At 48.1% G+C, this 27,689-nt stretch overlaps 1 protein-coding gene across 1 annotated transcript in view; it reads right to left on the reverse strand.

Moving 5' to 3' along the window:
* FAM160B1 (family with sequence similarity 160 member B1) overlaps positions 1 to 27,689 on the reverse strand; it is a 115,248-nt gene that overhangs the window by 31,034 nt on the left and 56,525 nt on the right. Inside the window, exons 9-12 of the mRNA XM_030202663.1 lie at positions 25,734 to 25,810; positions 25,442 to 25,634; positions 19,115 to 19,284; positions 4,132 to 4,263 (exon numbers count right to left, since the gene is read on the reverse strand). Of these exons, the coding sequence (XP_030058523.1) occupies positions 4,132 to 4,263; positions 19,115 to 19,284; positions 25,442 to 25,634; positions 25,734 to 25,810 (572 nt within the window). The remainder of the gene's footprint in view (positions 1 to 4,131; positions 4,264 to 19,114; positions 19,285 to 25,441; positions 25,635 to 25,733; positions 25,811 to 27,689) is intronic.

Consider the following 27,689-nt stretch of genomic DNA (forward strand, 5'->3'; position numbering starts at 1 on the left):
CACTCATGTTTTTAGCTGGGTGGAAGGGGAAATTTTCAGATGGGCCAGTTTATACAAGTAAACTGTTATTTACCCAGCCAAATGGCTTTTAAAATTGCCCTCATCGGGACAATAAAATAAAAACAGAAAGAGGAAATACCAGGAACAAGCAATACTGCAGAGCTAAACAACAGGAAGTACAAAAAGCTACGGAGTGATGTGCTGAAATGTTATTTTTTTCCACCAGGCAGCAGCTACAAAGCCTTCCAGTGCAGAATGGAATCTGCCTCCCCTATTAATAATTGAAGGATGTCAGTAGTGTGCACCCCTGAGCTCAGGATTGGCAGAACAAGCCGTGAGTCAGAACCTCTTGCTTTCACAACAAGCCAGGATGCAAAATTCCATCCTAAATGCAGAAAGGGCTGATTATCGTTGAGTGTCATGTGAAAAAGAAAAAGAAACCTGCCAATCTTGAGTCAAATATGCTGAAATCCTTCAGCAATCCCTTGAAGCAAAATTATCTTAAAGGCTGGGGGCCAAACTCATGATAAATCTGAAAGTCCAACACTCCGCAAAACCAAAAATTGAGGGGGAAAAAAATTCTCAATGTCCCTCCGTGATGAACAGTAATGATGGGAATTGATATTTTCTCATACAAAACTTTATTCTTCATACAATTCAAATTGCTTAAGATATTACAAACTTTGAATTGGACCCGTCACCAATTGGTGGAGATGTTTATCTTAAAATGTTTATGACGTTTGCAGTGTATCTTTTTATTAAACGTTTTTAAAATGTATTTTTGAATATCGGAAAACGTTTATTTACCTCTTCCATTATGGACTTAGTTTTTTGCACGTTTTCCAATAACTGCTGTTTTTCCTATTAGGACATTATATCTAAAATGCCTCTCAATGGCTTTCAGCAACTTTTCTTTCAGCAATCCACTGAGTCCAAGGGGAGCTCTGAGCTGCAAGCACTGCCGACTTCTTGCAGCAACACAGTTATGCTCATAGTTCTTGCTACAAAATTCAGCAATTAAAAAATAAAAGGCAGAGCTACCTGCAAGTCGGTCTCCATAGATTGCCAAATGAAAATAAATGAAATCCAGAAACCCAAAGCACCTATAGGAATAGAAAATCTCCTCCCCCCCCCAGCCACACACATATATACAGTGTTCCCCTTCTTCAACACTGTCTGTCCCTCTTCAGATCACCCCCAACAATCTCACCTACCTCAACACCCCTCTTCAACATTCTCTCTCAGCTCATCCCCCCTCCCACGTTCACATTGTGTTACCTCCTTCAGTTCTTCACTCCACACCACTCTACGTGAACCTTTGCCCAGTCTCCCTCAGCCTAATGGTTATTGCAATGAGCTGAGATCCTAAGGAACCGGGTTCAATTCCCACTGCAGCTCCTTGTGACCCTAGGCAAGTCAGTTAACCCTCCATTGCCCCAGATTTAAAAAAAAAAAAAAAAAAAGTACCTTGCCCTGTGAGCTCACTAGGAACAGAGGAAGTACATGCATATAATGTGTACCGCACTGCATACATTTTAGTAGCGCTACAGAAGTAAGTAGTAGTAGTATCAACCTTCTGTTGTCCCCACCCCCACACGTTCCCTACCGCTGTCCCCTAGTTTTTTTTTTTTTTTTTTTAAAGGGAAGGGGAATGGGACTCGATATACCGCTTTTCTCCAGTTTTTGCAACCACATCCAAAGCGATCTACCTGGGGCAACGGAGGGTTAAGTTTATCTCTTCTTCCACATGTCCCCTTGCTCTGTTGTCCCCAGCTCCCCCCACCCACACATTCCCTTACCCTTTGCTGTCCCCAGCTGTCCCGTCCCCAGCTCTCCCCTCCACACACCCCTCTATTGTCCCCAGCTCCCCCCCACCCACACATTCCCTTACCCTTTGCTGTCCCCAGATCTCCCCTCCACACACACCCCTCTATTGTCCCCAGCTCCCCCCCACCCACACATTCCCTTACCCTTTGCTGTCCCCAGCTCTCCCCTCCACACACACCCCTCTATTGTCCCCAGCTCCCCCCCCCCCACCCACACATTCCCCTACCGTTTGCTGTCCCCAGCTCTCCCCCCTACACACACTCTGTTGTCCCCAGCTCACCCCCTCACACATATGTCCCCTTACTCTCTGTTGTCCCTGCTCTCCCCCTTCCACACACACGTCCCCTTGCCCTCTGTTGTCTCCAGCTCTTCTTTTCTCATATAGTCTCATCTGCTACCCCTCATGCTATTTATTTATGTATTGGGATTTATTAACTGCCTTTATGAAGAGATTCACCCAGGGTGGCGTACAGTAGGTACAGTCAGTGACGTACCGGGGGGGGAGGGGGGGCAGTCCGCCCCGGGTGCACACCACTGGGGAGGGGGGGGGGGGGGGGTGCCGCGCGCCTGTCGGCTCTTCGTTTTCATGCTCCCTTTGTCCCGGAACAGGTTACTTCCTGTTCCGGGGCAGAGGGAGCATGAAAACGAAGAGCCGGCAGGCGCGCGGCACCCCCCCCCCCCCCAGCGGCGTGCACCCGGGGGGGGAAGGGGGTTCTTTCGCCGGGGGGGGGGGGGGGGGGGCGCTGCACCCGGGGGGCCGGGTGTCAGCCCCCCCTAGGAACGCCACTGGGTACAGTTTAACATAACCCCTACAATTTTGTTAACAGCATAACAATAGTAAAATAACAAAGAATAAATATAAATACAATAAATAAGATAAACTTAGCGTACAATTTTTGGGCACCTAGAGGTCCTTTTACAAAGATGCGCTGAAAAATGGCCTGCGCTAGTGTAGGCGCGTGTTTCGGATGTGCGCAGATCCATTTTTCAGCGCGCCTGTAAAACAGGCCTTTTTTTTTTTTGCTGAAAATGGACGTGCGGCATAATAAAAATTGGTGCGCGTCCATTTTGGGTCCGAGACCTTACTGCCACCCATTCACTTAGCGGTAAGGTCTTACGCGTTAACTGGGTGGTAATTGTCAACGTGCGTACACTGCCGATTACTGCCCGGTTAGCGCCGCACATTCAAAAATCAAAAATATTTTCAGATGCAACGTACAAATTGGAATTACCGCCCGGACCACGCGGTAGCCGGGCAGTAGTTCCGGATTGACACTAATTGTGCACGCGTAAAAGGGCCCCCTAACTTCAGTGCCCTTTGTAGAATTGCCCCAAATGCTTCCGAGGTGAATGCCAAAATTCTTCAGTGCACATCCAGCTGTGCTTTTGACTTCTTGCAACCTCACTGACGTCCTGGTCAGCTAGGGTGAAAGGTTTACTAGTATTTATACAACAAGATCTAACCAATTCCCAAAAACCCAACAGCACTTACTAACTCTGCGAATCTCATTAGGCACATATATTTTAAAGGCTTTACAAAGTTGACTTTCTGTATACCTAAATTCATACGTTGCTTGCCAAATATGAAAGTGCCAGACCCCTTAGAGAAAGCCTGCATTGGCTCCCACTGAAAGATCATATTGCATTCAAGATATGTACCTTGGTTCATAAAATCATTTATGGAGATGCCCCATCATACATGTCAGACCTCATTGACTTACCAGAGAGAAACAACAAAAGTTCATCACGCACCTGCTTAAACCTTCATTATCCCAATTGCAGAGGACTTAAATACAAGTCCGTACATACATCCAGTTTCTCATACACCTGCACACAACTATGGAATGAATTACCGATCGCCATAAAAACAATACACGACCTGACAACCTTCCGAAAGTTATTAAAGACCTACTTATTCATAACGGCGTACAATAAAGATTCCCCATACCAATCTGACTTCCTAATTATTCCAATCACAACTATTAAGGAACCCTGCTATCTGTTCATCTTAATTACATCCTCACGACTGAATATTATATCTTGTCCTGATATCATTATGTTATGTTGATCTTTCAATCCACTTCCAATCCAATATGATTTACTTATGCACTCTTATTTGTAACAATTGTAAAATTATTATTCCGTTAATATGATTGCTATGATATTCTATGTACCCATCTGTATCTATATTCTGAAATTCTTATCCTATAATGTGTACATGTTGTTATAACATTTTGTAAGCCACACTGAGCCTACAAATAGATGGGAAAATGTGGGATACAAGTGCAGCAAACAAATAAGTACCTGTTCACGATTTTGTGGACCTCGGTCTTGCCATCCACTTTATGGTGCTCTGGAGTAGCAGGTGGAGAGGCAGTGAGCCATTCTGGACTTGGCAATATGTTGTCGGTAAACAATGGATCTTCTTCCAGATCTCTGCGTTTATATTTAAAGGAGAGGGACAGAAAAGGATGTGCATTAGGTATGGGAGGTTGCAACTATGCTATGCAGATTCATAACATTCATGGCATTTCATGAAAATGTTATATACAGCAAAAGACCTCAAACCTTTTGGACTAAGGGCCATGATGGACCTTTCAGATTACTGAAAGGGCTGGAGACTTTGCCGAGTGTGTCAGGGGGACTACTAACCTTGTCCTAGGTCCCGATGTGGGAGAAGTAGCGAAGCTCTGGGACTGCAGTTTAGAGACCCTTGGCATAGAGGAAAAAAGTCTAGCATCTCCCTTCCCTCCAACTCCAACCCCTACGGTCCAGCATATTTTCTCTCTCTCTATTCTTTCCCTTTCTTACCAGTTATCAATAGAAATCAAACAAAATAAAAGATGGAAAAGAAAATAAGATGATACCTTTTTTATTGCACATAACTTAATACATTTCTTGATTAGCTTTCGAAGGTTGCCCTTCTTCCTCAGATCGGAAATAAGCAAATGTGCTGGCTGACAGTGTATATAAGTGAAAACATTCAAGCATTACTATGACAGTAAAATAGATACTATTGGAGATTCTACATGGAATGTTGCTACTATTGGAGATTCTACATGGAATGTTGCTATTCCACTAGCAACATTCCATGTACAAGGCTGCGCAGGCTTCTGTTTCTGTGAGTCTGACGTCCTGCACGTATGTGCAGGACGTCAGACTCACAGAAGCAGAAGCCTGCGCGGCCACATTGGTGATCTGCAAGGGCCGACTTCTACATGGAATGTTGCTAGTGGAATAGCAACATTCCATGTAGAATCTCAAATAGTAGCAACAGTGGAGGAGTGGCCTAGTGGTTAGGGTGGTGGACTTTGGTCCTGGGGAACTGAGGAACTGACTTCGATTCCCACTTCAGGCACAGGCAGCTCCTTGTGACTCTGGGCAAGTCACTTAACCCTCCATTGCCCCATGTAAGCTGCATTGAGCCTGCCATGAGTGGGAAAGCGCGGGGTACAAATGTAACAAAAATAAAATAGATACTATTGGAGATTCTACATGGAATGTTGCTATTCCACTAGCAACATTCCATGTAGAAGCCTGCGCGGCCACATTGGTGATCTGCAAGGGCCGACTTCTACATGGAATGTTGCTAGTGGAATAGCAACATTCCATGTAGAATCTCAAATAGTAGCAACAGTGGAGGAGTGGCCTAGTGGTTAGGGTGGTGGACTTTGGTCCTGGGGAACTGAGGAACTGACTTCGATTCCCACTTCAGGCACAGGCAGCTCCTTGTGACTCTGGGCAAGTCACTTAACCCTCCATTGCCCCATGTAAGCTGCATTGAGCCTGCCATGAGTGGGAAAGCGCGGGGTACAAATGTAACAAAAATAAAATAGATACTATTGGAGATTCTACATGGAATGTTGCTATTCCACTAGCAACATTCCATGTAGAAGGCTGCGCAGGCTTCTGTTTCTGTGAGTCTGACGTCCTGCACGTACGTGCAGGACGTCAGACTCACAGAAGCAGAAGCCTGCGCGGCCACATTGGTGATCTGCAAGGGCTGACTTCTACATGGAATGTTGCTAGTGGAATAGCAACATTCCATGTAGAATCTATAGAAATCAAACAAAATAAAAGATGGAAAAGAAAATAAGATGATACCTTTTTTATTGGACATAACTTAATACATTTCTTGATTAGCTTTCGAAGGTTGCCCTTCTTCCTCAGATCGGAAATAAGCAAATGAGGTAGCAGATAGTATATATGAGAGAAACATCAAAAGCATTACTTTGACAGTCTGACAGAGTGAGAGGGTGGGGGTACGCATGGGGACATCAAAGCATTTCATTGATATTCTAACAGAATGGGTATTGGTAGGTGAGAGGAGGGTAATAAACAGAGAAATACAGCTTTATGTTTTATAATGAGTTAGAAAACCCAGATCCTTATTAAGTCCTGTTTGTTGGGTGTCAAAATATTCAATCATTCTTATTTCAAAGGTCTTACGTTCCTGTATTGTTTTAAAATTACCTTTCTTGCCATGATGTCCAGCATCTCTCCCTCTCTCTTTTTTCTCCCTCCTCCTGGTCCACCAACTCCCCTATCTCTTGACTATCCTTCTTACCCATGTAGAATGCTTGCCAAACATAGTAACTGACTGCAGGGAGTTTCTTCCAAGCTCTAGAGTATGAAAGCTTTAACATAGCCCATAAAGATAATCTGAAGCTTTGCCCCAAGACAGTTAAGGCTGACTTAAGGGAGGTGACGATCTCTTATACAGTTCAGAAAAGAAAGAAACTGAAACAGGTTCTTCATTGGCTCAGCAGTCTATCCTCTCTATTTCTACATTGCCTGCTTCTAATTCTGTCTCTCTCCACTTTCATATTACCGTATTTTTCGGACTATAAGACGCACCGGACCATAAGACGCACCTAGGTTTTAGAGGAGGGAAATAGAAAAAAAAAATTTCCTTTTTCCCTCCTCTAAAACCTAGGTGCTCCGGTGCGTCTTGTCCGAATCCCTCCCTCCAAGTTCGGGATCGCCCTCAGGGTTACCTCCTCCCCGGCCCTGTCACCACCTCTCCCCTTACTCACGCGATCGTCCCTGGTGGTCTAGTGACGTCGGGGCAGGAAAGAGTCCCCTCTTTCCTGCCCAGCGCGCTACTCTCCATCCACCTGTATGCAGCCTGACGGTCTCGGCGAGATTCAAAATGGCCGCCGAGACTTCAATTCTCGGCGGCCATTTTGAATCTCGTCGAGACCGTTAGGCTGCATACAGGAGGATGGAGAGCAGCGCGCTGGGCAGGAAAGAGGGGGCTCTTTCCTGCCTCGACGTCACTAGACCACCAGGGAAGATCGCGTGAGTAGGGAGAAGTGGTGACAAGGCCGGGGGGAGGGCGATCCCGAACTCGGAGGGCGGGCGGCCTGCCAGCCAGCCAAATCTCTACCTTCGGACTTTAAGACGCACTTTTTCCTCCCAAATTTGGGGGGGAAAAAGTGCGTCTTATAGTCCGAAAAATACGGTAATTTATGGAGTTTTTTTTTCACGTTTCTAAAATATTTTGATTCTAAAGTGCTTTGTTTGCATTCCAGTAAGTTCACTAAACACGAACATCTCCCCCTCCCCAATAGTTCCCAGTCCAAATCATAAGTACCATATAGTCTCTCTTGGCCTGCCTTATTATTGTTTTATGTCTTATTTACCAGTGCTTCTGCTCATTCCTGTTTTCCTCATTTGGGTCTGCTTTCCATTTTCTGAAATATGACATGTTGGCTTAACTGCTTCAGTATTAAATCACACTGGCAGTCATCTGATCTTCTTTCAACCTTCTTTAATACACTGAAAATACTCTACCTGGGTTTTCAAACGGTATTTTTAAATAATATCCATGCTTGAAGTAAAAGTTTTGACCTTGGCAACCACTCCTTTTGTCTTCTTTTTTTTAAATAATTTCCTCATTTTATCATAGTCTTTCTTTTTAAAATTAAGGGGTAAATATTCAGCCAGCGATGGCCAGCTTTTTTTGCCCACCGCTGGTGTTATGCCTGGATATTCAATGCCAGGCCATGTCTGGGCACCAGCATTGACTATCCGGGTTCGTGCCGCCGGCTATCTCTTATATTCAGTACATTGCCACCTAAATCAAACCGGATAAAGATAGGACTGAGTTTTATGTGGTCTGATTTGTCTGGCTAACGTGCAGGGGAATAATCGAACGGCGCTGGCCATCTCTATGGGTGGCCATCTCCGGGGCCGGCTCCGTAAATGGGCGGAGCCAGCCATCTTTTTCTTTGCTAATACGGTTGGACCTGGCCAAATGTCAAAGATGGCTGGGTTTGAGATGGCCGGCATCGATTTTCGGCGATAATGGAAACTAATGCTGGTGATCTCAAACCCGGCCAAATCCAAGGCATTTGGTCGTGGGAGGAGCCAGCATTTGTAGTGCACTGGCCCCCTCACATGCCAGGACACCAACTGGGCACCCTAGGGGGCACTTCTAAAAATTAAAAAAAAAAATTTTAAATAGCTCCCAGGTGCATAGCTCCCTTACCTTGAGTACTGAGCCCCCCAAATCCCCCCCAAAACCCACTCCCCACAACTGTACACCATTACCATAGCCCTAAGGGGTGAAGGGGGCACCTACAGGTGGGTTTTTTTGGAGTGGGTTTTTTTTTTGGGGGGGGGGGGGTTGGAGGGCTCCCATTTACCACCACAAGTGTAACAGGTAGGGGGGGGATGGGCCTGGGTCCACCTGTCTGAAGTGCACTGCACCCACTAGAAACTGCTCCAGGGACTTGCATACTGCTGTCAGGGAGCTGGGTATGACATTTCAGGCTGGCATAGAGGCTGGCAAAAAAAGTTTTTTTTGGGGGGGGGGGGGGGGGGGGTGGGAGGGGGTTGGTGACCACTGGGGGAGTAAGGGGAGGTGATCCCCGATTCCCTCCGGTGGTCATTTGGTCAGTTGGGGCTCCTTTTTGAAGTTTGGTCGTGAAAAAAAAGGGACCAAGTAAAGCCGGCAAAATGCTCGTCAAGCCTGGCTTTTTTTTCCCCATTATCGGGTGAAGCCAGCCATCTTGTGAGCACGCCCCCATCCCGCCCCCTTCCTGCCTTCCCTACCGACACGCCCCCTTGAAGTTTCACCAGCTCCGCAACAGAAAGCAGTTGAAGCCGGCTAAAATTGGCTTTCGATTATACTGATTTGGCCGGTTTCAGGAGATCGTCGGTCATCTCCCAATTTGTGTCGGAAGACGGCCGGCGATCTCTTTCGAAAACGAGCTGGATAGGCACTTAACCACGTAAGTATTGACTCCACTCCCAGACTGCTTACAAAATAGCTAGCTATGCCTTTAGCCGTTAATGCTGATATTCAACGGTACTAACCGGTTAAGTGCCATTGAATATCAGCAAATAGCCCCGCTGTCTGGTTAAATCACTTTGAACATCGACCCCTAAGACAACAGCAGTTTTCTTTAGCATCCTTTTCCCAGTGATTATGATAAAAACAACTGATTATGATCACCACGGACATCTAAATGCCAGTTTACCGACATCTAAAACAAATGGAGCTGCTAAGATAAGGGCCATAGACTAGATCTAAATTAATTCCCCTTCTCACTGGTTACAAGGCCAGTTGTCAATGAAGCAGTTATTAATAGGATCTAGAAACATTATCTCCCTCGCATGTCCTGATAAACATTCAACCCCAACAATACTGAGAGAACTGAAATTTCCCATTATTATCTTGTCACCAATTTGGTTAGTCTTCCTAATTTTTGTTAGCATATCACTGTCTGTCTATCCCCACCATTATATTCTTCCCCATCGCACGTGGAATTTCTATCCATAAATGATTCCACATTGAATTTTGTTTCCTGCAGGACTCTTGTTCTGTTTGACCCTATGCCCAACATACAGCACCACCCCATCATTTTTACATTATTTATACCCTGGTGTCATTGGTTGACCTCCTCTTATCAGGTCTCTGAGATGCCTAGTACTGTATGGCCATATCTTCATTTAGCGCTGTACATTCTTTTTTTTTTAACATATTTTTATTATTTTCCATAAAGCCATCTACAGAACATCAGCCAATAATGCCTCATAATACAGAGAAACTTTTCAAAATCTATTGCCATAAACATGTTCCCCAACTGCCCTCTCCCTCCCCCCATCCCCTTGCCAGGAGTAACTTCAGACTAATCATTTATTCTCCTCTCTAGAGGCTCAACAGCAATTAAACAGATATCCCTCTCCATGTCATATATGAGGACCAATTTTTAAAGAACTTCACCACTCGACCTCTTTTCACAGCTGTCATTTTGTCCATTATACAACAGAAGTCCACTTTAGCAAACACTTGTTCCAATGATGGTGCCATGGTTTGCTTCCAAAGTCTTGCTATTAAAGTCCGGGCAGCTGTAACCACATGGGATAAAAGACAGTGAAATGAACTATGTATACCTGGTACCGGTATATTGAGTAAACAGAGCCCTGGATCCAAAGCAATAGCTATCCCCAACTTAGTCTGTAGGTGTGTAAGTAAGTTTGTCCAAAACGTCTTTATAGTCGGGCAATCCCACCACATATGCCAAAAAGTGCCCTTGGCCCCACATCCTCGCCAACAAGTCGCCTTCCCTGTCTTTAAGATTCGTGTTAGTCTGTGAGGGGTGAGGTACCATTGATATAACATCTTATATCCGTTTTCTACCAGGGGTGTCGCCACGGAGAAAGCCAGAAGTTTTTTTAAATATCTTTAGCCATTTATCCTGCTCATATTTCACTGATAAAAGTGCCTCCCATTTATCTGTATATTGGATTAGGGGGACCGATTGATGTAATAACGCTTTGTATATCCTGGATACTCCACCCTTTCCTGCCCCCGCTCCCATTGCCCTCTCTAATTCTGTCACTGTTAGCCCTAGTTCATCCTTGGCTTTTCGGTGTATGAAGTCCCAAACCTGCATGTATTGGAATATATCTTTATTTGCTAGGCCATACTCCTCCTGTAGAAATTCAAACGAGTGGCATTTACCTTCATCCCAAAGTTGTCCCAACACCCGCAAAGATGAAGCTGACCATTGTCCATACACCCCCTCCTCTCTACCAGGTGGGAAGTCCATTGCATATATAATAGGGGTATTCAAATGATATTTCCTTCCTGGGAACCACACGGCCCAGCGCTGTACATTCTAACTGTTTAATCTTATTTTGTTTTTAGCTTTTTGGCATGCATATACAATTTAAAGTATGTTTTCAATTCTTATTCCCAACCTATGTAGTAGTTGATGGGGGTAATGTGGAATGTGGAATGAACTAACTAACTTTCGCAAACTATTGAAGGCCCATCTCTTTAACAAGGCGTACCACAAAGATCAAAAAATGTGAGCTCCTACACAAATATCCAGAATTGTCTTACAATATTTGCTTGTTACACCACTATCATGTTTTATCATTATCATGTTACCCAAGATCTTTCTGTAATACTAAATGTCTATTTTCTTATGTATTTCCACCATTCATGATGTATTGTAAGCCACATTGAGCCTGCAAGGAGGTGGGAAAATGTGGGATACAAATGCAATAAATAAATTAATAAATAAATCATTTATCTCTGTCTGTTTAAATATGCCTGGACTACTTCATTCTTTACCACCACTTACTGGCATTTTCTTATGAAGACACCTTACTCCGAACCAGGAATTAGTGTGCGCTGCTGCCACCGCACCTACAGAAGCAACATGGCTGTGATGGCAGATACAAAATGTTAGCATGCACTAAGCGTGACCCTGAATCCCTTATCTCTGCACCATTGTCTCAGCCGTGCACTGAGACTCTGGCGCTGTCTGTATGCGGAACAGGGGCATGTCTGAGAATGGAGGTTCTCAATTTTAACAGACTACCTAAATTTCACTTCAGTTTTTTGTAAAAACAACACACGACATAAATAATTTCCGAAAATGACTGAAAACCAACCTACTCAATAAGGCATACCACAAAGATCCATCCTAAATACCAATAACAAAATTTACACCAGAACTACACAAACGGTAACTCTTTATTCCTGATTGTTCAAGCTAATCTACTACGATTGAAGTTTTATCCAATTACCTTTTATTTCTTATTACGAAAATGAACTTTATTTATTTGACTACCTAATTCCACTCTGTCACCTCCATATTTTAACTATGTATTTCTCTTTTCTGAAATTGGTGATCACCATTACAGAACAATTGTACGCCACATTGAGCCTGCAAATAGGTGGGAAGATGCGGGATACAAATGCTACAAATCCTATATAATAATTCTCACCTCCAACGTTCTAATGTGCCTGGGACCGTGCCTCCCTCAGAGGTGGTCTGCTAGGCAGGCACGCACTGACATCAGTGAGGTCAGTGACAATTGATTCCAAAGCAAGGGGAGGAGTAGGGAAACAGGCAGCGTGTTTCCCTACTCCTCCTCCTGCCTGGGAATCAGCTGTCAGTGCTCCACTACCTGCCACTTCTGAGCAAGTGGCAGGGAGCGGGGCAACACTGACCCCCCCTCACCGCATCACCAACCCACCCCCCCACCCGACGACCTTGAAAGGGTATGATACATACCTGTAGTAGTTGTTCTCCGAGGACAGCAGGCTGATTGTTCTCACGACTAGGGTGACGTCCGCGGTAGCCCCCACCAACCGGAAAGAAGCTTCGCGGGACGGTCGGCACGCAGGGCACGCCCACCGCGCATGCGCGGCCGTCTTCCCGCCCGTGCGCGACCGCTCCCGCCAGTTGAATGACTAGCAAAAAGATGAAACACACAACTCCAAAGGGGAGGAGGGAGGGTAGGTGAGAACAATCAGCCTGCTGTCCTCGGAGAACAACTGCTACAGGTATGTATCATACCCTTTCTCCGAGGACAAGCAGGCTGCTTGTTCTCACGACTGGGGTATCCCTAGCTCTCAGGCTCACTCAAAACAAGAACCCAGGTCAATGGAACCTCGCAACGGCGAGGGTATAACAGAGATTGACCTACGAAGAACAACTAACTGAGAGTGCAGCCTGACCAGAATAAATTCGGGTCCTGGAGGGTGGAGTTGGATTTACACCCCAAACAGATTCTGCAGCACCGACTGCCCGAACCGACTGTCGCGTCGGGTATCCTGCTGGAGGCAGTAATGAGATGTGAATGTGTGGACAGATGACCACGTCGCAGCCTTGCAGATCTCTTCAATAGTGGCTGACTTCAAGTGGGCCACCGACGCTGCCATGGCTCTGACACTATGAGCCGTGACATGACCCTCAAGAGTCAGCCCAGCCTGGGCGTAAGTGAAGGAAATGCAATCTGCTAGCCAATTGGAGATGGTGCGTTTCCCGACAGCGACCCCTAGCCTGTTAGGGTCGAAAGAAATAAACAATTGGGCGGACTGTCTGTTGGGCTGTGTCCGCTCCAAGTAGAAGGCCAATGCTCTCTTGCAGTCCAATGTGTGCAACTGACGTTCAGCAGGGCGGGTATGCGGCCTGGGGAAGAATGTTGGCAAGACAATTGACTGGTTAAGATGGAACTTTGGTTCGGCAGGAACTTTGGGTGGGTGCAGAGCACTACTCTGTTGTGATGAAATTTGGTATATGGAGCATGAGCTACCAGGGCTTGAAGCTCACTGACCCTACGAGCTGAAGTAACTGCCACCAAGAAAATGACCTTCCAGGTCAAGTACTTCAGATGGCAGGTATTCAGTGGCTCAAAAGGAGGTTTCATCAGCTGGGTGAGGACGACGTTGAGATCCCATGACACTGTAGGAGGCTTGATAGGGGGCTTTGACAAAAGCAAGCCTCTCATGAATCGAACTACTAAAGGCTCTCCAGAGATGGCTTTACCTTCCACACGATAATGGTAAGCACTAATCGCACTAAGGTGATTCCTTACTGAGTTGGTCTTGAGGCCAGACTCTGATAAGTGCAGAAGGTATTCAAGCAGGTTCTGTGCAGGGCAAGAACGAGGTTCTAGGGCCATGCTCTCACACCACACGACAAACCTCCTCCACTTGAAAAAGTAACTCTTTTTAGTGGAATCCTTCCTAGAGGCAAGCAGGACCCGGGAGACACCCTCAGACAGACCCAACGCAGTGAAGTCTACGCCCTCAACATCCAGGCCGTGAGAGCCAGAGACTGAAGGTTGGGGTGCAGCAACGCTCCGTCGTTCTGCGAAATGAGAGTCGGAAAACACTCCAATCTCCACGGTTCTTTGGAGGACAACTCCAGAAGAAGAGGGAACCAGATCTGACGGGCCCAAAAGGGCGCGATCAGAATCATGGTGCCGCGGTCTTGCTTGAGCTTCAGTAAGGTCTTCCCCACCAAAGGTATGGGAGGATAAGCATACAGGAGGCCGGTCCCCCAATGGAGGAGAAAAGCATCCGACGCTAGCCTGCCGTGTGCCTGAAGTCTGGAACAGAACAGAGGCAGCTTGTGGTTGGTCTGAGAGGCGAAAAGGTCCACCGAGGGGGTGCCCCACGCTCGGAAGATCTTGCGTACCACTCTGGCATGAAGCGACCACTCGTGCGGTTGCATGACTCTGCTCAGTCTGTCGGCCAGACTGTTGTTTACGCCTGCCAGGTACGTGGCTTGGAGGAGCATGCCGAACCGACACGCCCAACGCCACATCCCGACGGCCTCCTGGCACAGGGGGCGAGATCCGGTGCCCCCCTGCAACCTGATTGTCTGTCCGAATTTGGATAATTTGGCAGGACAGCCGATCTCTGAAAGCCTTCAGTGCGTTCCAGATCGCTCGGAGCTCCAGGAGGTTGATCTGCAGATCCTTTTCCTGGAGGGACCACAGACCCTGGGTGTGAAGCCCATCGACATGGGCTCCCCACCCCAGGCGAGATGCATCCGTCGTCAGCACTTTCGTGGGCTGCGGAATTTGGAATGGACGTCCCAGGGTCAAATTGGTCCGGATGGTCCACCAGAGCAGTGAAGTGCGGCAACTGGTGGAGAGGCGGATGACATCTTCTAGATTCCCGGTGGCTTGGAACCACTGGGAAGCTAGGGTCCATTGAGCAGATCTCATGTGAAGACGAGCCATGGGAGTCACATGAACTGTGGAGGCCATATGACCCAGAAGTCTCAACATCTGCCGAGCTGTGATCTGCTGAGACGCTCTGGTCTGCGAAGCCAGGGCCAAGAGATTGGTGGCCCTCGCTTCGGGAAGGTAGGCCTGAGCCGTCTGGGAATTCAGCAGCGCTCCTATGAATTCCAGGGACTGAGTTGGCTGGAGATGGGACTTTGGGTAATTTATCACAAACCCCAGCAGCTCCAGAAGTTGAATAGTGCACTGCATGGACCGGAGGGCTCCTGCCTCCGAGGTGTTCTTGACCAGCCAATCGTCGAGATATGGGAACACGTGCACTCCCAGCTTGCGTAGGTAGGCCGCCACCACCACGAGGCACTTTGTAAACACTCGTGGGGCAGAGGCGAGCCCAAAGGGCAGCACACAATACTGAAAGTGCCGTGCGCCCAGGCGGAATCTGAGATACTGTCTGTGAGCTGGCAGTATCGGGATGTGAGTGTATGCGTCCTTTAAATCCAGGGAACATAGCCAATCGTTTTTCTGAATCATTGGCAGAAGGGTGCCCAAGGAAAGCATCCTGAACTTTTCTTTGACCAGGAATTTGTTCAGGCCTCTCAGGTCTAGGATGGGACGCATCCCCCCTGTTTTCTTTTCCACAAGGAAGTACCTGGAATAGAATCCCTGCCCTTCCTGCCCGGGTGGTACGGGCTCGACCGCATTGGCGCTGAGAAGGGCGGAGAGTTCCTCTGCAAGTACCTGCTTGTGATGGGAGCTGAAAGACTGAGCTCCCGGAGGACAATTTGGAGGCAGGGAGGCCAAATTCAGGGCGTATCCGCACCGCACTATTTGGAGAACCCACTGGTCGGAGGTTATGAGAGGCCACCTTTGGTGAAAGAATTTTAACCTCCCTCCTACCGGCAGGTCGTCCGGTACGGACACTTGTAGGGCGGCTATGTTCCCATGGATCCAGTCAAAAGCCCGTCCCCGGCTTTTGCTGTGGAGGTGCAGGGGGCTGCTTAGGCGCACGCTGTTGACGAGAACGAGCGCGCTGGGGCTGTCCCTGTGCCTGACGAGGCCTTCGGGCCGGCTGGTTGTACCTACGCTTTGCAAAAGAATAGGGTGCAGCCTGCCGGGCCCGGGAAAAAACGCCCGCCCGTGGGGGCGGGTGCTGAAGGCGCCCGGTGGGAGAGCTTGTCGAGAGCGGTTTCCCGCTGATGCAGTTGGTCAACCATCTGCTCGACCTTCTCACCAAAAATGTTATCCCCCCGGCAAGGGACGTCAGCCAGTCTCTGCTGGGTGCGGTTGTCCAGGTCAGAGGCACGCAGCCATGAGAGCCTGCGCATCACTATACCTTGGGCCGCAGCACGAGATGCCACGTCACAGGTGTCAAAAATCCCCCTGGACAGGAACTTTCTGCACGCCTTCAGCTGCCTGACCACCTCCTGATAAGGCCTGGACTGCTCCGGCGGGAGCTTGTCGACCAGGTCCGCCAGCTGTTGCACATTGGTCCGCATGTGGATGCTCATATAGAGCAGGTAGGATTGGATGCGGGTCACGAGCATGGAGGATTGGTAGGCCTTCCTCCCAAACGAGTCCAGAGTGCGAGACTCCCGCCCCGGGGGCGCCGAGGCGGTATCCCTCGAACTCCGTGCCCTCTTGAGAGCAGAATCCACGACCGCTGAGTCATGGGGCAACTGGGGTCGCATGAGCTCTGGGTCAGAGTGGATCCTGTACTGGGACTCTGCTTTCTTGGGAATGGTGGGGTTATTTAATGGTCGCACCCAGTTCCGAAGCAGCGTCTCCTTCAGGACATTGTGCAGCGGTACCGTGGAGGACTCTCTAGGTGGTGATGGATAGTCGAGGACCTCGAGCATCTCGGCCCTCGGCTCTTCCACAGAGACCACGGGAAAGGGAATGCTGATAGACATATCCCGCACAAAGGAGGCAAAGGAGAGACTCTCAGGAGGTGAGAGCTTCCTCTCCGGTGACGGCGTGGGGTCCGAGGGAAGGCCCGTAGACTCCTCGGAGGAGAAATATCTCGGGTCCTCCTCTTCCCCCCACGAGTCCTCGTCCTCGGTATCGGACATTAGCTCATGTAGCTGAGTCCGGTACCGGGCCCGGCTCGACGTCGAGGCACCGAGGTCTCGGTGTCGTCGAGCGGTGGACTCCCGCGCCGGCGGGGACGGAGCTCCCTCCATCGACGTCGACGGGGACTCCACCTGCGTGGCGGTCGAGACCGGCACCGCAAGCGGCGGCGGTGTCGACAGCCCCGGCGCCGGGCTAGAGCTCGCCGGCGCCACAGTCATCGGCGCCGGGGGCGCAAGCACCCCCGACGCCGGCACAGCCTGGCGCATCAGCCCTTCCAGGATCCCCGGAAGGATGGCTCTGAGGCACTCGTCCAGGCCCGCTGCCGGGAAAGGCGGTGTGGCCGGTAAGGGTGTCCGTGCCAGAAGCTGTTGGGAGCCAGGAGACGGCACCGAGGTGCCGGAACCCCGACGCGTCGGTACCTCCACAACCGACGGAGACCTCTCCTCTCGATGATGACGCTTCGGCGTCGACTCCTCTTCAGGATGCACCGAGGGCGTCCGGTGACGGCGCTTCTTATCCTTTTTCCGATGCACGTCACCGGCGCCGGAGGGCATGGAGGAGGAGGAGGTCGATCCCCCTCGGTCTCGAGGTACCGGGTCAGACAGGGTTCGGTCCCGTGGCTCACGAGCTGAGGGAGTGACCGGGGCCGACTGCCCACGCGGCCTCTCAACCCCACTCTCACCGGCGGACCGGCAGGCCGACGGGACCTGTTCTCCTGGGGTCGCTGCCATCGGTGCCGATGTCTCGGGCATCGATACCGGTACCGAAGAACCGGCCTTCGATACCGATGCCGTCGAGGTCGACGTCGAGGGGCTGGCGCAAGTTCCAAAAAGACGGTCCCGCAGAACTTGCCTCGCAACCTGAGTCCGTTTCCGGAGACCGAGACACAAAGCACACGACTTGAGATTGTGCTCCGGCCCGAGGCACTGGAGGCACCAAGCGTGGGTGTCGGTCTGCGAGATCGGCCGCTCGCAGCGACCACACTTTTTAAATCCACTCGGGACCTTCGAGGACATCGACGGAAAAATCGCGTCGGCGAAGTCAAAGTCGGCAATGGTGGCTAAAATCACACCACGAAAAAATTAACCGACCGAGCGGCCACTAGGCCGCAACGTGGCGTCCCCGCTAGAAGCGAGGGAAAAGGGGAGCGCGTGCTCCACACGCGCAAAATTCTTTTTTTTTTTTTTTTTTTTAAACAATACAAAAGATAAAGAAGGAAACCGAACGGTAATCCAAAAGCGACGATCCGCGTAAACGCGGTCGAAAAATCCGGCGGCTGAACAGAGAGAGAGGCAAACGCACAACTCTCTCCAGTCGCGGAAAAAAAGGAACTGGCGGGAGCGGTCGCGCACGGGCGGGAAGACGGCCGCGCATGCGCGGTGGGCGTGCCCTGTGTGCCGACCGTCCCGCGAAGCTTCTTTCCGGTTGGTGGGGGCTGCCGCGGACGTCACCCTAGTCGTGAGAACAAGCAGCCTGCTTGTCCTCGGAGAACACCCCGTATCCTCTCACACACCTCCCACCCAGTTCAACACTCCGTACCTCCCTCCGATTTCAAACCCCCCCCCCCCCCGCGTTACGGCCCACTGTACCACCCTTCCGCGACGCTGTCGACCCCCCTTCTCGTTGAAAACCGTCCCCCGCTGCTGTCCAGTACCTGTGCTGACGGGGGACCCCCAACCCCCGTAAGCCAAAGTCCTGTGCTGGCCTTCGCAGCGTTGCTTCTTCAATCATGTTCTGTCGACGTTCCTCTGCGTGCGTGACGCACGCAGAGGAACTTCAACAGAAGAACATTGAAGAAGCAACGCTGCGAAGGCCAGCACAGGACTTCGGCTGACAGAGGTTGGGGTCCCCCGTCAGCACAGGTACTGGACGGCGGCGGGGGACGGTTTTTGACGAGGAGGGTCGACAGCGTCGCGGAAGGGCGGTACAGGGGTCCGAAATGCGGAGGAGGGGGGATGGCCTTGCTAGCGCCCGTTTCCTTCCCTCAAGAAAGGGGCATTTTATACTAGTAAATAAATAAATGGAATAAAACAGCACCTTCTCCTACAATCCTGAAACTAGCAGCTACCAAATGTTTCTAGGAATCCCAGTGCAACCTCAGAATGACCACTTTTTCAAGGAGAATTCCTGTTCACTGGACTGTAGTTGTGTGCGTACAATTATTTTCCACATTCAATATTATTTTATCCGATCCCACTAGAGAGAGACTTACACTGCCCCAGCTATCTGTCCATTTTCCACGACATCTTTATCATCCTGGGACATGGGTTTATATTCAGTGTAGCTTCTTTCCTCCAAATTCCTCAGGACCAGGTTAGAGAGAACGTGTTCACAGGGCTTTTGTAGAAGATTCTCAAACAGTCTGAGTGTCATAATACTAATCTGGAAACAAAGAGAAACAAAAGTCTTGATAAACCTCAGGGCAAGGAACTCCTTCTTATTCTGTGTAACTGCTGATCCGTGTGCCATATCCCTGCGCTACTTAAGAAACAGTACTAAAGATAATGGCATCCTGCATTTTTATTTGGACGATGCAATGTATAATTAGAATGCTTGCCAAACATAGTACCTGACTTCAGAGAGTTTCTTCCAAGCTCTACAGTATGCAAGCTTTAACATAGCCCATAAAGATAATCTGAAGCTTTTCTCCAAAACAGTTAAGGCTGTCCTTAAGGGAGGTGATAATCTCTTATATAGTTCAGAAAAGAAAGGAACTGAATGCTGCTTTAATGAGGTTAGATGGGCAACTAGGCACCACTCACAGAACACTGGAGAAGGAAAATATAGTGGAGGCATCTATTGACCCTATTATTCACCAAAGGACAGTAAATACTTTGTTGAATCAAAGGCACAGGTTCTTCTGATTTGGAGACCGAGTAGGCAGATGTACGGCACATCTGTGAAAATAAATAAGGGGGGAGGGGGAGTTTTATACATGGGTTAAAGGAAGAGGCAAGAGTGAGATATACTGCTAACCAGCAAATTGGGGAAATTGTGTCCTATTTGTATGTAAAGATAGAGGAGTGTGGTAGCCGTGTTAGTCCAGTCTTAAGGTTATCAATAGAAATCAAACAAAATAAAACATGGAAAAGAAAATAAGACGATACCTTTTTTTATTGGACATAACTTAATACATTTCTTGATTAGCTTTCGAAGGTTGCCCTTCTTCCTCAGATGGGAAATAAGCAATTGTGCTAGCTGACAGTGTAAACATTCAAGCATTACTATGACAGTCTGACAGGGTGGGAGGATGGGGGTGGGTAGGAGGTTTGCATGGGGACATCAAAGCATATCATTGATATTCTAACAGGATGGGTGTGGATAGGTGAGGGGTGGAGAGAAATACAGCTTTATGATTTATAATGGGCTAGGAACCCCAGATCCTTGTTAAGTCCTTTCTGTTGGGTGTTAAAATATTCAATCATTCTGACTTCAAAGGTCTTACATTCTTGTATGGTTTTAAAGTTACCTTTCAGTATTCTCACTGTGAAAGGTTACTGAAAGGTAACTTTAAAATCATACAAGAACATAAGACCTTTGAAAGAATGATTGAATATTTTAACACCCAACAGAAAGGACTTAACAAGGATCTGGGGTTCCTAGCCCATTATAAACCATAAAGCTGTATGTCTCTGTTGATCACCCTCCCCTCACCTATCCACACCCATCCTGTTAGAATATCAATGATATGCTTTGATGTCCCCATGCATACCTCCGACCCACCCCCATCCTCCCACCCTGTCAGACTGTCATAGTAATGCTTGAATGTTTTCACGTATATACACTGTCAGCTAGCACATTTGCTTATTTCCGATCTGAGGAAGAAGGGCAACCTTCGAAAGCTAATCAAGAAATGTATTAAGTTATGTCCAATAAAAAAGGTATCATCTTATTTTCTTTTCCATGTTTTATTTTGTTTGATTTCTATTGATAACCATATGTAAAGATATACACCGGTGTGAAAAGTCCATAAGAGCAATTAACAGAACTTTTCACAAGGGTTGACATCCTTCAAGCAATGGAGGAGCAGAGGCAGATGATGAAGGAAACTAATAAAAAAAAACCCTAAAGGCTCCAGGCTCGTAAGCAAAATTCTATAAGGTGTGAGGGGACCAAGTGCTACAGCCACTCCCCCCCCCCCCCCCCCCCCCCGATATTCAGTGCTATTTAACCGGCTATCCGCGAATATTCAGCGGGAGATAGTCCGTTATCTCCTGTTGAATATTCACAGTCAGCGCTTAGGGCCTTATTCTATAAAGGTTATGCTCCTAAATTTATGCTCCTAAATTTATGGTATATCATTTTTATTAGAAATCAATAACCTGTACATATACCACTATAGAATTTGTTACATGACACCATGTCGATTACCATTCTCTAGCTCCTAATTGATAAGCATAATCTATTTTGGAGCATAAATTATGCTCATAAACTAGGAGCATAACATTTATAGAATAAGGCCCTTAGTGGATAACCAGCTGTCTGTGAATATTTACCACATAACTGGCTAGGTTTTGCTGCCAAATCGATCTGCCCAAATAGCAGGCCTATCTTTGGCCACTATTGGCTTGGCTGGTTAAGTTTCAACCAGCCAAAAATAAACCGGATATTCAACGCCGGTCATCAGAAATGGCCCATTATTGAAGATCTTAGTCTCGCTGCTGACTGCAGGAGTTAGCCGGGTTGACTTCCGTGGTCTGAATATCATCCTCGCTAAAAGCCACAACATATCACGTGTTGAAACTGATATTATCCAAGGAAGGTAGGGATCCAGAGGAGCCAGGGTTTAATTATCACTCCTGAATGTAGATCTAATATAATAAAACGCACCGTGAACGTTCTGAAGACAACGTTCTGAAGTCACTCAAACATTCCTTGAAGGGTTCGTGGATTCGTGGTGTGAAGCCAGCCAGGCTGCCAGCCGTCTCTGCCCCGCCCTCGCGTCAAACGTCATGACGTCCAGGGCAAACGTCATGACGTCGAGGGCGGAAAAAAAAAACAAACAAAGCGCAGCGTCAGGGAAGGAGGCAGCGCTCCCGACGTCTCTAGCCTTCCCTTCACTGTGTTCCGCCTTCTTCTGACGTCAAGGATGACGTCAGAAGAAGGCGGAACACAACGAAGGGAAGGCTAGACGTCGGGAGCGCCGCCTCCTTCCCTGACGCTGCGCTGCCGGAACCGCCGCCACGGAGGTAAATTTAAAAAAAAAAAAAAGGGATGTAGGAGGAAGAGAAGAGGGTGGGCAGTTGAACAATGGGAGCGGGAGGGCAGAGGAGAAACGACAGCAAGGATGCGAAGGGGGGGGGGGGGAAGAAGAGGGCGGGACATGCTGGGACATGGGAGACAGAAGAGCATGGATGCGAGGGGGGGTCATGGAAGGGAGAGAGGGGAATTGCTGGAAAAGGATGAATGGAGGGGGCAGGGGACAGAGAAGCATGGATGGGCATGGATTGAGATGGCAGGGCTCAGGGAGAGAGGGGAATTGCTGGAAAAGGATGAATGGAGGGGGCAGGGGACAGAGAAGCATGGATGGGCATGGATTGAGATGGCAGGGCTCAGGGAGAGAGGGGAATTGCTGGAAAAGGATGAATGGAGGGGGCAGGGGACAGAGAAGCATGGATGGGCATGGATTGAGATGGCAGGGCTCAGGGAGAGAGAGGAATTGCTGGATAGGGATGAATGGAGGGGACAGATGGGCATGGATGGATATGGATTGCAGGGCAGGGCTCGGAGAGAGGGAAATTGCTGGATAAGGATGAATGGAGGGGGCAGGAGAATGGATGGGCATGGATTGGGAGGGCAGGGCTCAGGGAGAGAGGGGAATTGCTGGATAGGGATGAATGGAGGGGACAGATGGGCATGGATGGATATGGATTGCAGGGCAGGGCTCAGGGAGAGAGGGGAATTGCTGGATAGGGATGAATGGAGGGGGCAGGTGACAGGAGCATGGATGGGCATGGATTGGGAGGGCAGGGCTCAGTGAGAGAGGGGAATTGCTGGATAGGGATGAATGGAGGGGACAGATGGGCATGGATGGATATGGATTGCAGGGCAGGGCTCAGAGAGAGGGGAATTGCTGTATAGGGATGAATGGAGGGGGCAGGTGACAGAGGAGCATGGATGGGCATGGATTGGGAGGGCAGGGCTCAGGGAGAGAGGGGAATTGCTGGAAAAGGATGAATGGAGGGGGCAGGGGACAGATGGGCATGGATTGGGAGGGCAAGGCTCACACTCTCTCTCTCATATACAATGTCTTTCTGACTCTCACTCTCACACACTCTGTCTCACAATGTATCACATTCACTCTCTATGTGCCACACAGTCACTCACACACTCGCTTGGTCTCATACACTCACTCTCACAGAGAATCTGTGTCTCACACACACTCTCTCGCACACACACACACACACACACACACACACACACACACTCTCACACTGTGTCTCACATACACACTTGCACACACTCTCATTCTCACACACACACTCTCACAAACACACTCACACCCAGACTCACTCTCTCTCACACACACACACACTTTCACTCTGACTCTCACACAGTCACTCTCACATACACTCTCCCAAACATACACATTCCGAGGAAAACCTTGCTAGCGCCCGTTTCATTTGTGTCAGAAACGGGCCTTTTTTTACTAGTGTTATAATATATACAGAATTATTTTAAGATAGGTTGAGTGTAATTTTACAAGGTTAGGTAGTGAAACAGCAGATTAGGTTTGTTCCAGGGAAGTGGAATGTCGAGCAGATATTGGCTAGGATTGAGGTGGTGAACAAGTAGGGTACAGAGGTACCAGCAGTGAGTTTTGATATAGAGAAAGCATTTGATCAGGTCTCCTGGGAATATCTATAGTATTAGGGAGGTTTGGGATTAGAAAGGAGGAGATAAAACATATGGCAGGCCACAAGCTCAGGAATGCTTTCTTTCTGCAAAAGGTTTATAACAATAATTTTATATACACAATGTATCTTTCCAAACCAAAACTTTTAAAACTCTTAAACAAAAGGCAATCCATTACTTCTAGGGTCTGTGCCCTGAGAATGGCAAGGACAAATCAAACTCGGGTATACATATAAAGTATCACATACCATGTAAAATGAGTTTATCTTGTTGGGCAGACTGGATGGACCGTGCAGGTCTTTATTTGCCGTCATTTACTATGTTACTATGTGTGTGGTAAGTTGGGGAGAATTGAGAACCAGGAAGTCAGGTACTTGAAATCTCTATAACTAGGCCCTACTTCTATCACCAGCCCCAACTGAAAACGCTGTAGGCCTCTGGTCCACCCTTCTTCTGTACCCTGACAGTCACTGTCATTGTTTCTGTATTTCCCTTGCATCATTGTTAGCAACAATGAAATGATATATCGGGTTTTTAATTTGTTTAGGTGTCCAGCTGTGTCACACCTTTGAACGTTGTCTGGCAGGCGTATCACAACAGAAGAAAGGTGAGAACCCACAGCTTTAAACAGATGCCTAATCCCTTTAAAGTTATTTGTTGGCCAGCAGGCTGAAACTGGACTTCCAAAAGTATACGTTCCTTAGAGTTAGTTCTTCCCAGTAAATATTCAAAACATGATGTCAGACTTATACGGTCTGTGCCTGTGCCAGAGCCGGTGGTGGGAAGCGGGACTGGTGGTTGGGAGGCGGGGATAGTGCTGGACAGACTTGTACGGTCTGTGCCAGAGCCGGTGGTTGGGAGGCAGGGCTGGTGGTTGGGAGGTGAGGATAGTGCTGGGCAGACTTATATGGTCTGTGCTTGTGCCAGAGCCGGTGGTTGGGAGGAGGGACTGGTGGTTGAAAGGCGGGGATAGTGCGGGGCAGACTTATACGGTCTGTGCCCTGAAGAGCACAGGTACAAATCAAAGTAGGGTATACACAAAAAGCAGCAAATATGAGTTATCTTGTTGGGCAGACTGGATGGACCGTGCAGGTCTTTTTCTGCCGTCATCTACTATGTTACTATGATGAAAGCCTATGATGAAAGGTATTAATCCGCAAACGAATCTTTTCCGGAGATGGGAAGGCGGTAGAACGAGAGGACATGAAATGAGATTGAAGGGGGGCAGACTCAGGAAAGATGTCAGGAAGTATTTCTTCACGGAGAGGGTGGTGAACGCTTGGAATGCCCTCCCGTGGGAGGTGGTGGACATGAAAACGGTAACGGAATTCAAACATGCGTGGGATAGGCATAAAGGAATCCTGTGCAGAAGGAATGGATCCACAGAAGCTTAGCTGAAATTGGGTGGCGGGGGGAAGAGGGGTTGGTGGTTGAGAGGCTAGGATAGGGGAGGGCAGACTTATACGGGGTCTGTGCCAGAGCCGGTGATGGGAGGCGGGACTGGTGGTTGGGAGGCGGGAAATACTGCTGGACAGACTTATACGGTCTGTGCCCTGAAAAAGACAGGTACAAATCAAGGTAAGGTATACACATATGAGTTTATCGTGGGCAGACTAGATGGACCGTGCAGGTCTTTTTCTGCCGTCATCTACTATGTTACTATGTTACTATGTAACTGGGTTACCTCATCTGAAATATGATCACAGTGCTCTATCAGCCTGTGCCGCAGTGGATGCCTGTTGATATCTGCCAGGGTTTCGGCCTCCCGATCCTCTCCCAGAATGAAGTAAGCAATTTCTTGCAGCAGAGCCTCTGAAGACACCTGACGGACAATCCGATACAGAAGGGCTGTAGATGTAAGAATCCCAATCTCTGACCTAAGCAGTGCGGACGGGGACAAGATGAAGATGAACTAGCTGCACAGAACTTCAGGACGCTTCAATTTGCTGTTGCTGAAACAGAGGGAGGCCACTCACGTTTGCATTAGCTGGGGCTCCATGACTTTGGTGAAGAATTGCTCTCGAACAGCTCTTGCCATTACTGCAGCAGAGGTCTGAAAACAAAGGGTAGAAGAGATCACAAAAGAATGGATAAAACTAATACACCAACTATTTTAATTTCCTCCTCCTGGGAATGGGGCTACACTTGGTAGATGAATGAAGTAGCAAAAGACAATACGTGTTGCCTCAGCTCCTGCAACCTGTTGGATTCTAGAAAGTTAACTATCTTTTCCTTCAGCAGTGACTCCATTATTTTCCCTACCACAGACATGAGGATTACCAGCCTGTGGTTTCCCACTTCTTCCTTGTCCCCGTTTTTGTGAAGAGGGACCACATCCACTCGTCTCCAATCCCGCAGAAACTCTCCCGTCTCTAAAGATCTATTAAATAAATCTTTAAGAGGTCCTGCCATGATTTCTCTGAGCTCCTTCAGTATTCTGAGAAGTATCCCATCTGGCCCCTGTTCATCAGCTTTTATAAATGTATTTTATTTTATTTATTTGTTACATTTGTATCCCACATTTTCCCACTATTTGCAGGCTCAATGTAGCTTACATAGTACCGGAGAGGCGTTTGCAGACTCCGGTGTGAACAAATACAATAGGATAAAGTTCATGCGGCACAGCCACATTAGGGAATCGTGAACGGAAGAGTTGAGTTACGTCCATTACGCAATTTAGATTTGTTGTGTTGCAGAGGTCAGGCATTTAAGTTGGATCGGTAGGGTATGCCTTTTTAAACAGGCTAGTTTTTAGTAATTTCCGGAAGTTTAGGTGGTCATATGTCAATTTCAAGGCTTTTGGTAGTGCATTCCACAGTTGCGTGCTTATGTAGGAGAAAACGGATGCGTAAGTTGAGATGTTGGTTATTTTGAATAAAAGATGCAACAGTGTTTTGATTAATTAAATGTCTGTTCATTCTCTATTATTCTTTTGATTGATTTGATATGTGATAGCATTTTGGTAGCCGGTTTCTTATTTGATATTGATCTGCACAGAAAGAAGGCATCTACTTTTATGTGATACAAGAGTAGGCATTTCCAGGGACAGATTTACATGCACATAAATAGTGTAAGCACATATTTGCACTTACCTTGGAGCAAGCTGCGTGCGTCTGGTAGCGCTATACAAATGCTAATAATAACAATAATACAAAAGTATGTGAAGACTACCAGGGATAATTATGTGCCTCTTTAATAAAAATTACATAAACGCCTATGTTGCCTTTGTAGAATAAGTGCATTTTTGTAAATCTTTATAGATGCCCTGTAATAACATTCCTCTTAATGTGGGCAAGTTTCAACAGACAAGCGAGTCAATATTCAATGCGATTTAACCAGCTAAAAACAGCTCAGCCACTGAAAATAGCCAGTTAGCACCAAACTGAAAACCAGCTATTTGGGGGGGCCATTCTACTACTACTACTACTTAACATTTCTAGAGCGCTACTAGGGTTACGCAGCGCTGTACAAATTAACAATAAGGACGGTCCCTGCTCGGAAGAGCTTACAATCTAAAGGACGAAATGTCAAGTTGGGGTAGATAAGTTTTCTGAGAGGAGGTATAGTGATTAGGTGCCGAAGGCGACATTGAAGAGGTGGGCTTTGAGCATTGATTTGAAGATGGGTAGGGAGGGGGCACGGCGTATGGGCTCAAGGAGTTTGTTCCAGGCATGAGGTGAGGCGAGACAGAAAGGACGGAGCCTGGAGTTGGAGGTGGTGGAGAAGGGTACTGAAAGGAGGGATTTGCCTTGAGAGCGGAGGTTACGGGTAGGGACGTAAGGGGAGATGAGGGTAGAGAGGTACGGAGGGGCCGCAGATCGAGTGCATTTGTAGGTGAGTAAGAGAAGCTTGAACTGTATGCGGTATCTGATTGGGAGCCAGTGAAGTGACTTGAGGAGAGGGGTGATATGAGTATATCGGTTAAGGCGGAA

Source organism: Microcaecilia unicolor, chromosome 5 (assembly GCF_901765095.1).
Source record: "Microcaecilia unicolor chromosome 5, aMicUni1.1, whole genome shotgun sequence".
NCBI classification, from domain to species: Eukaryota; Metazoa; Chordata; class Amphibia; order Gymnophiona; family Siphonopidae; genus Microcaecilia; species Microcaecilia unicolor.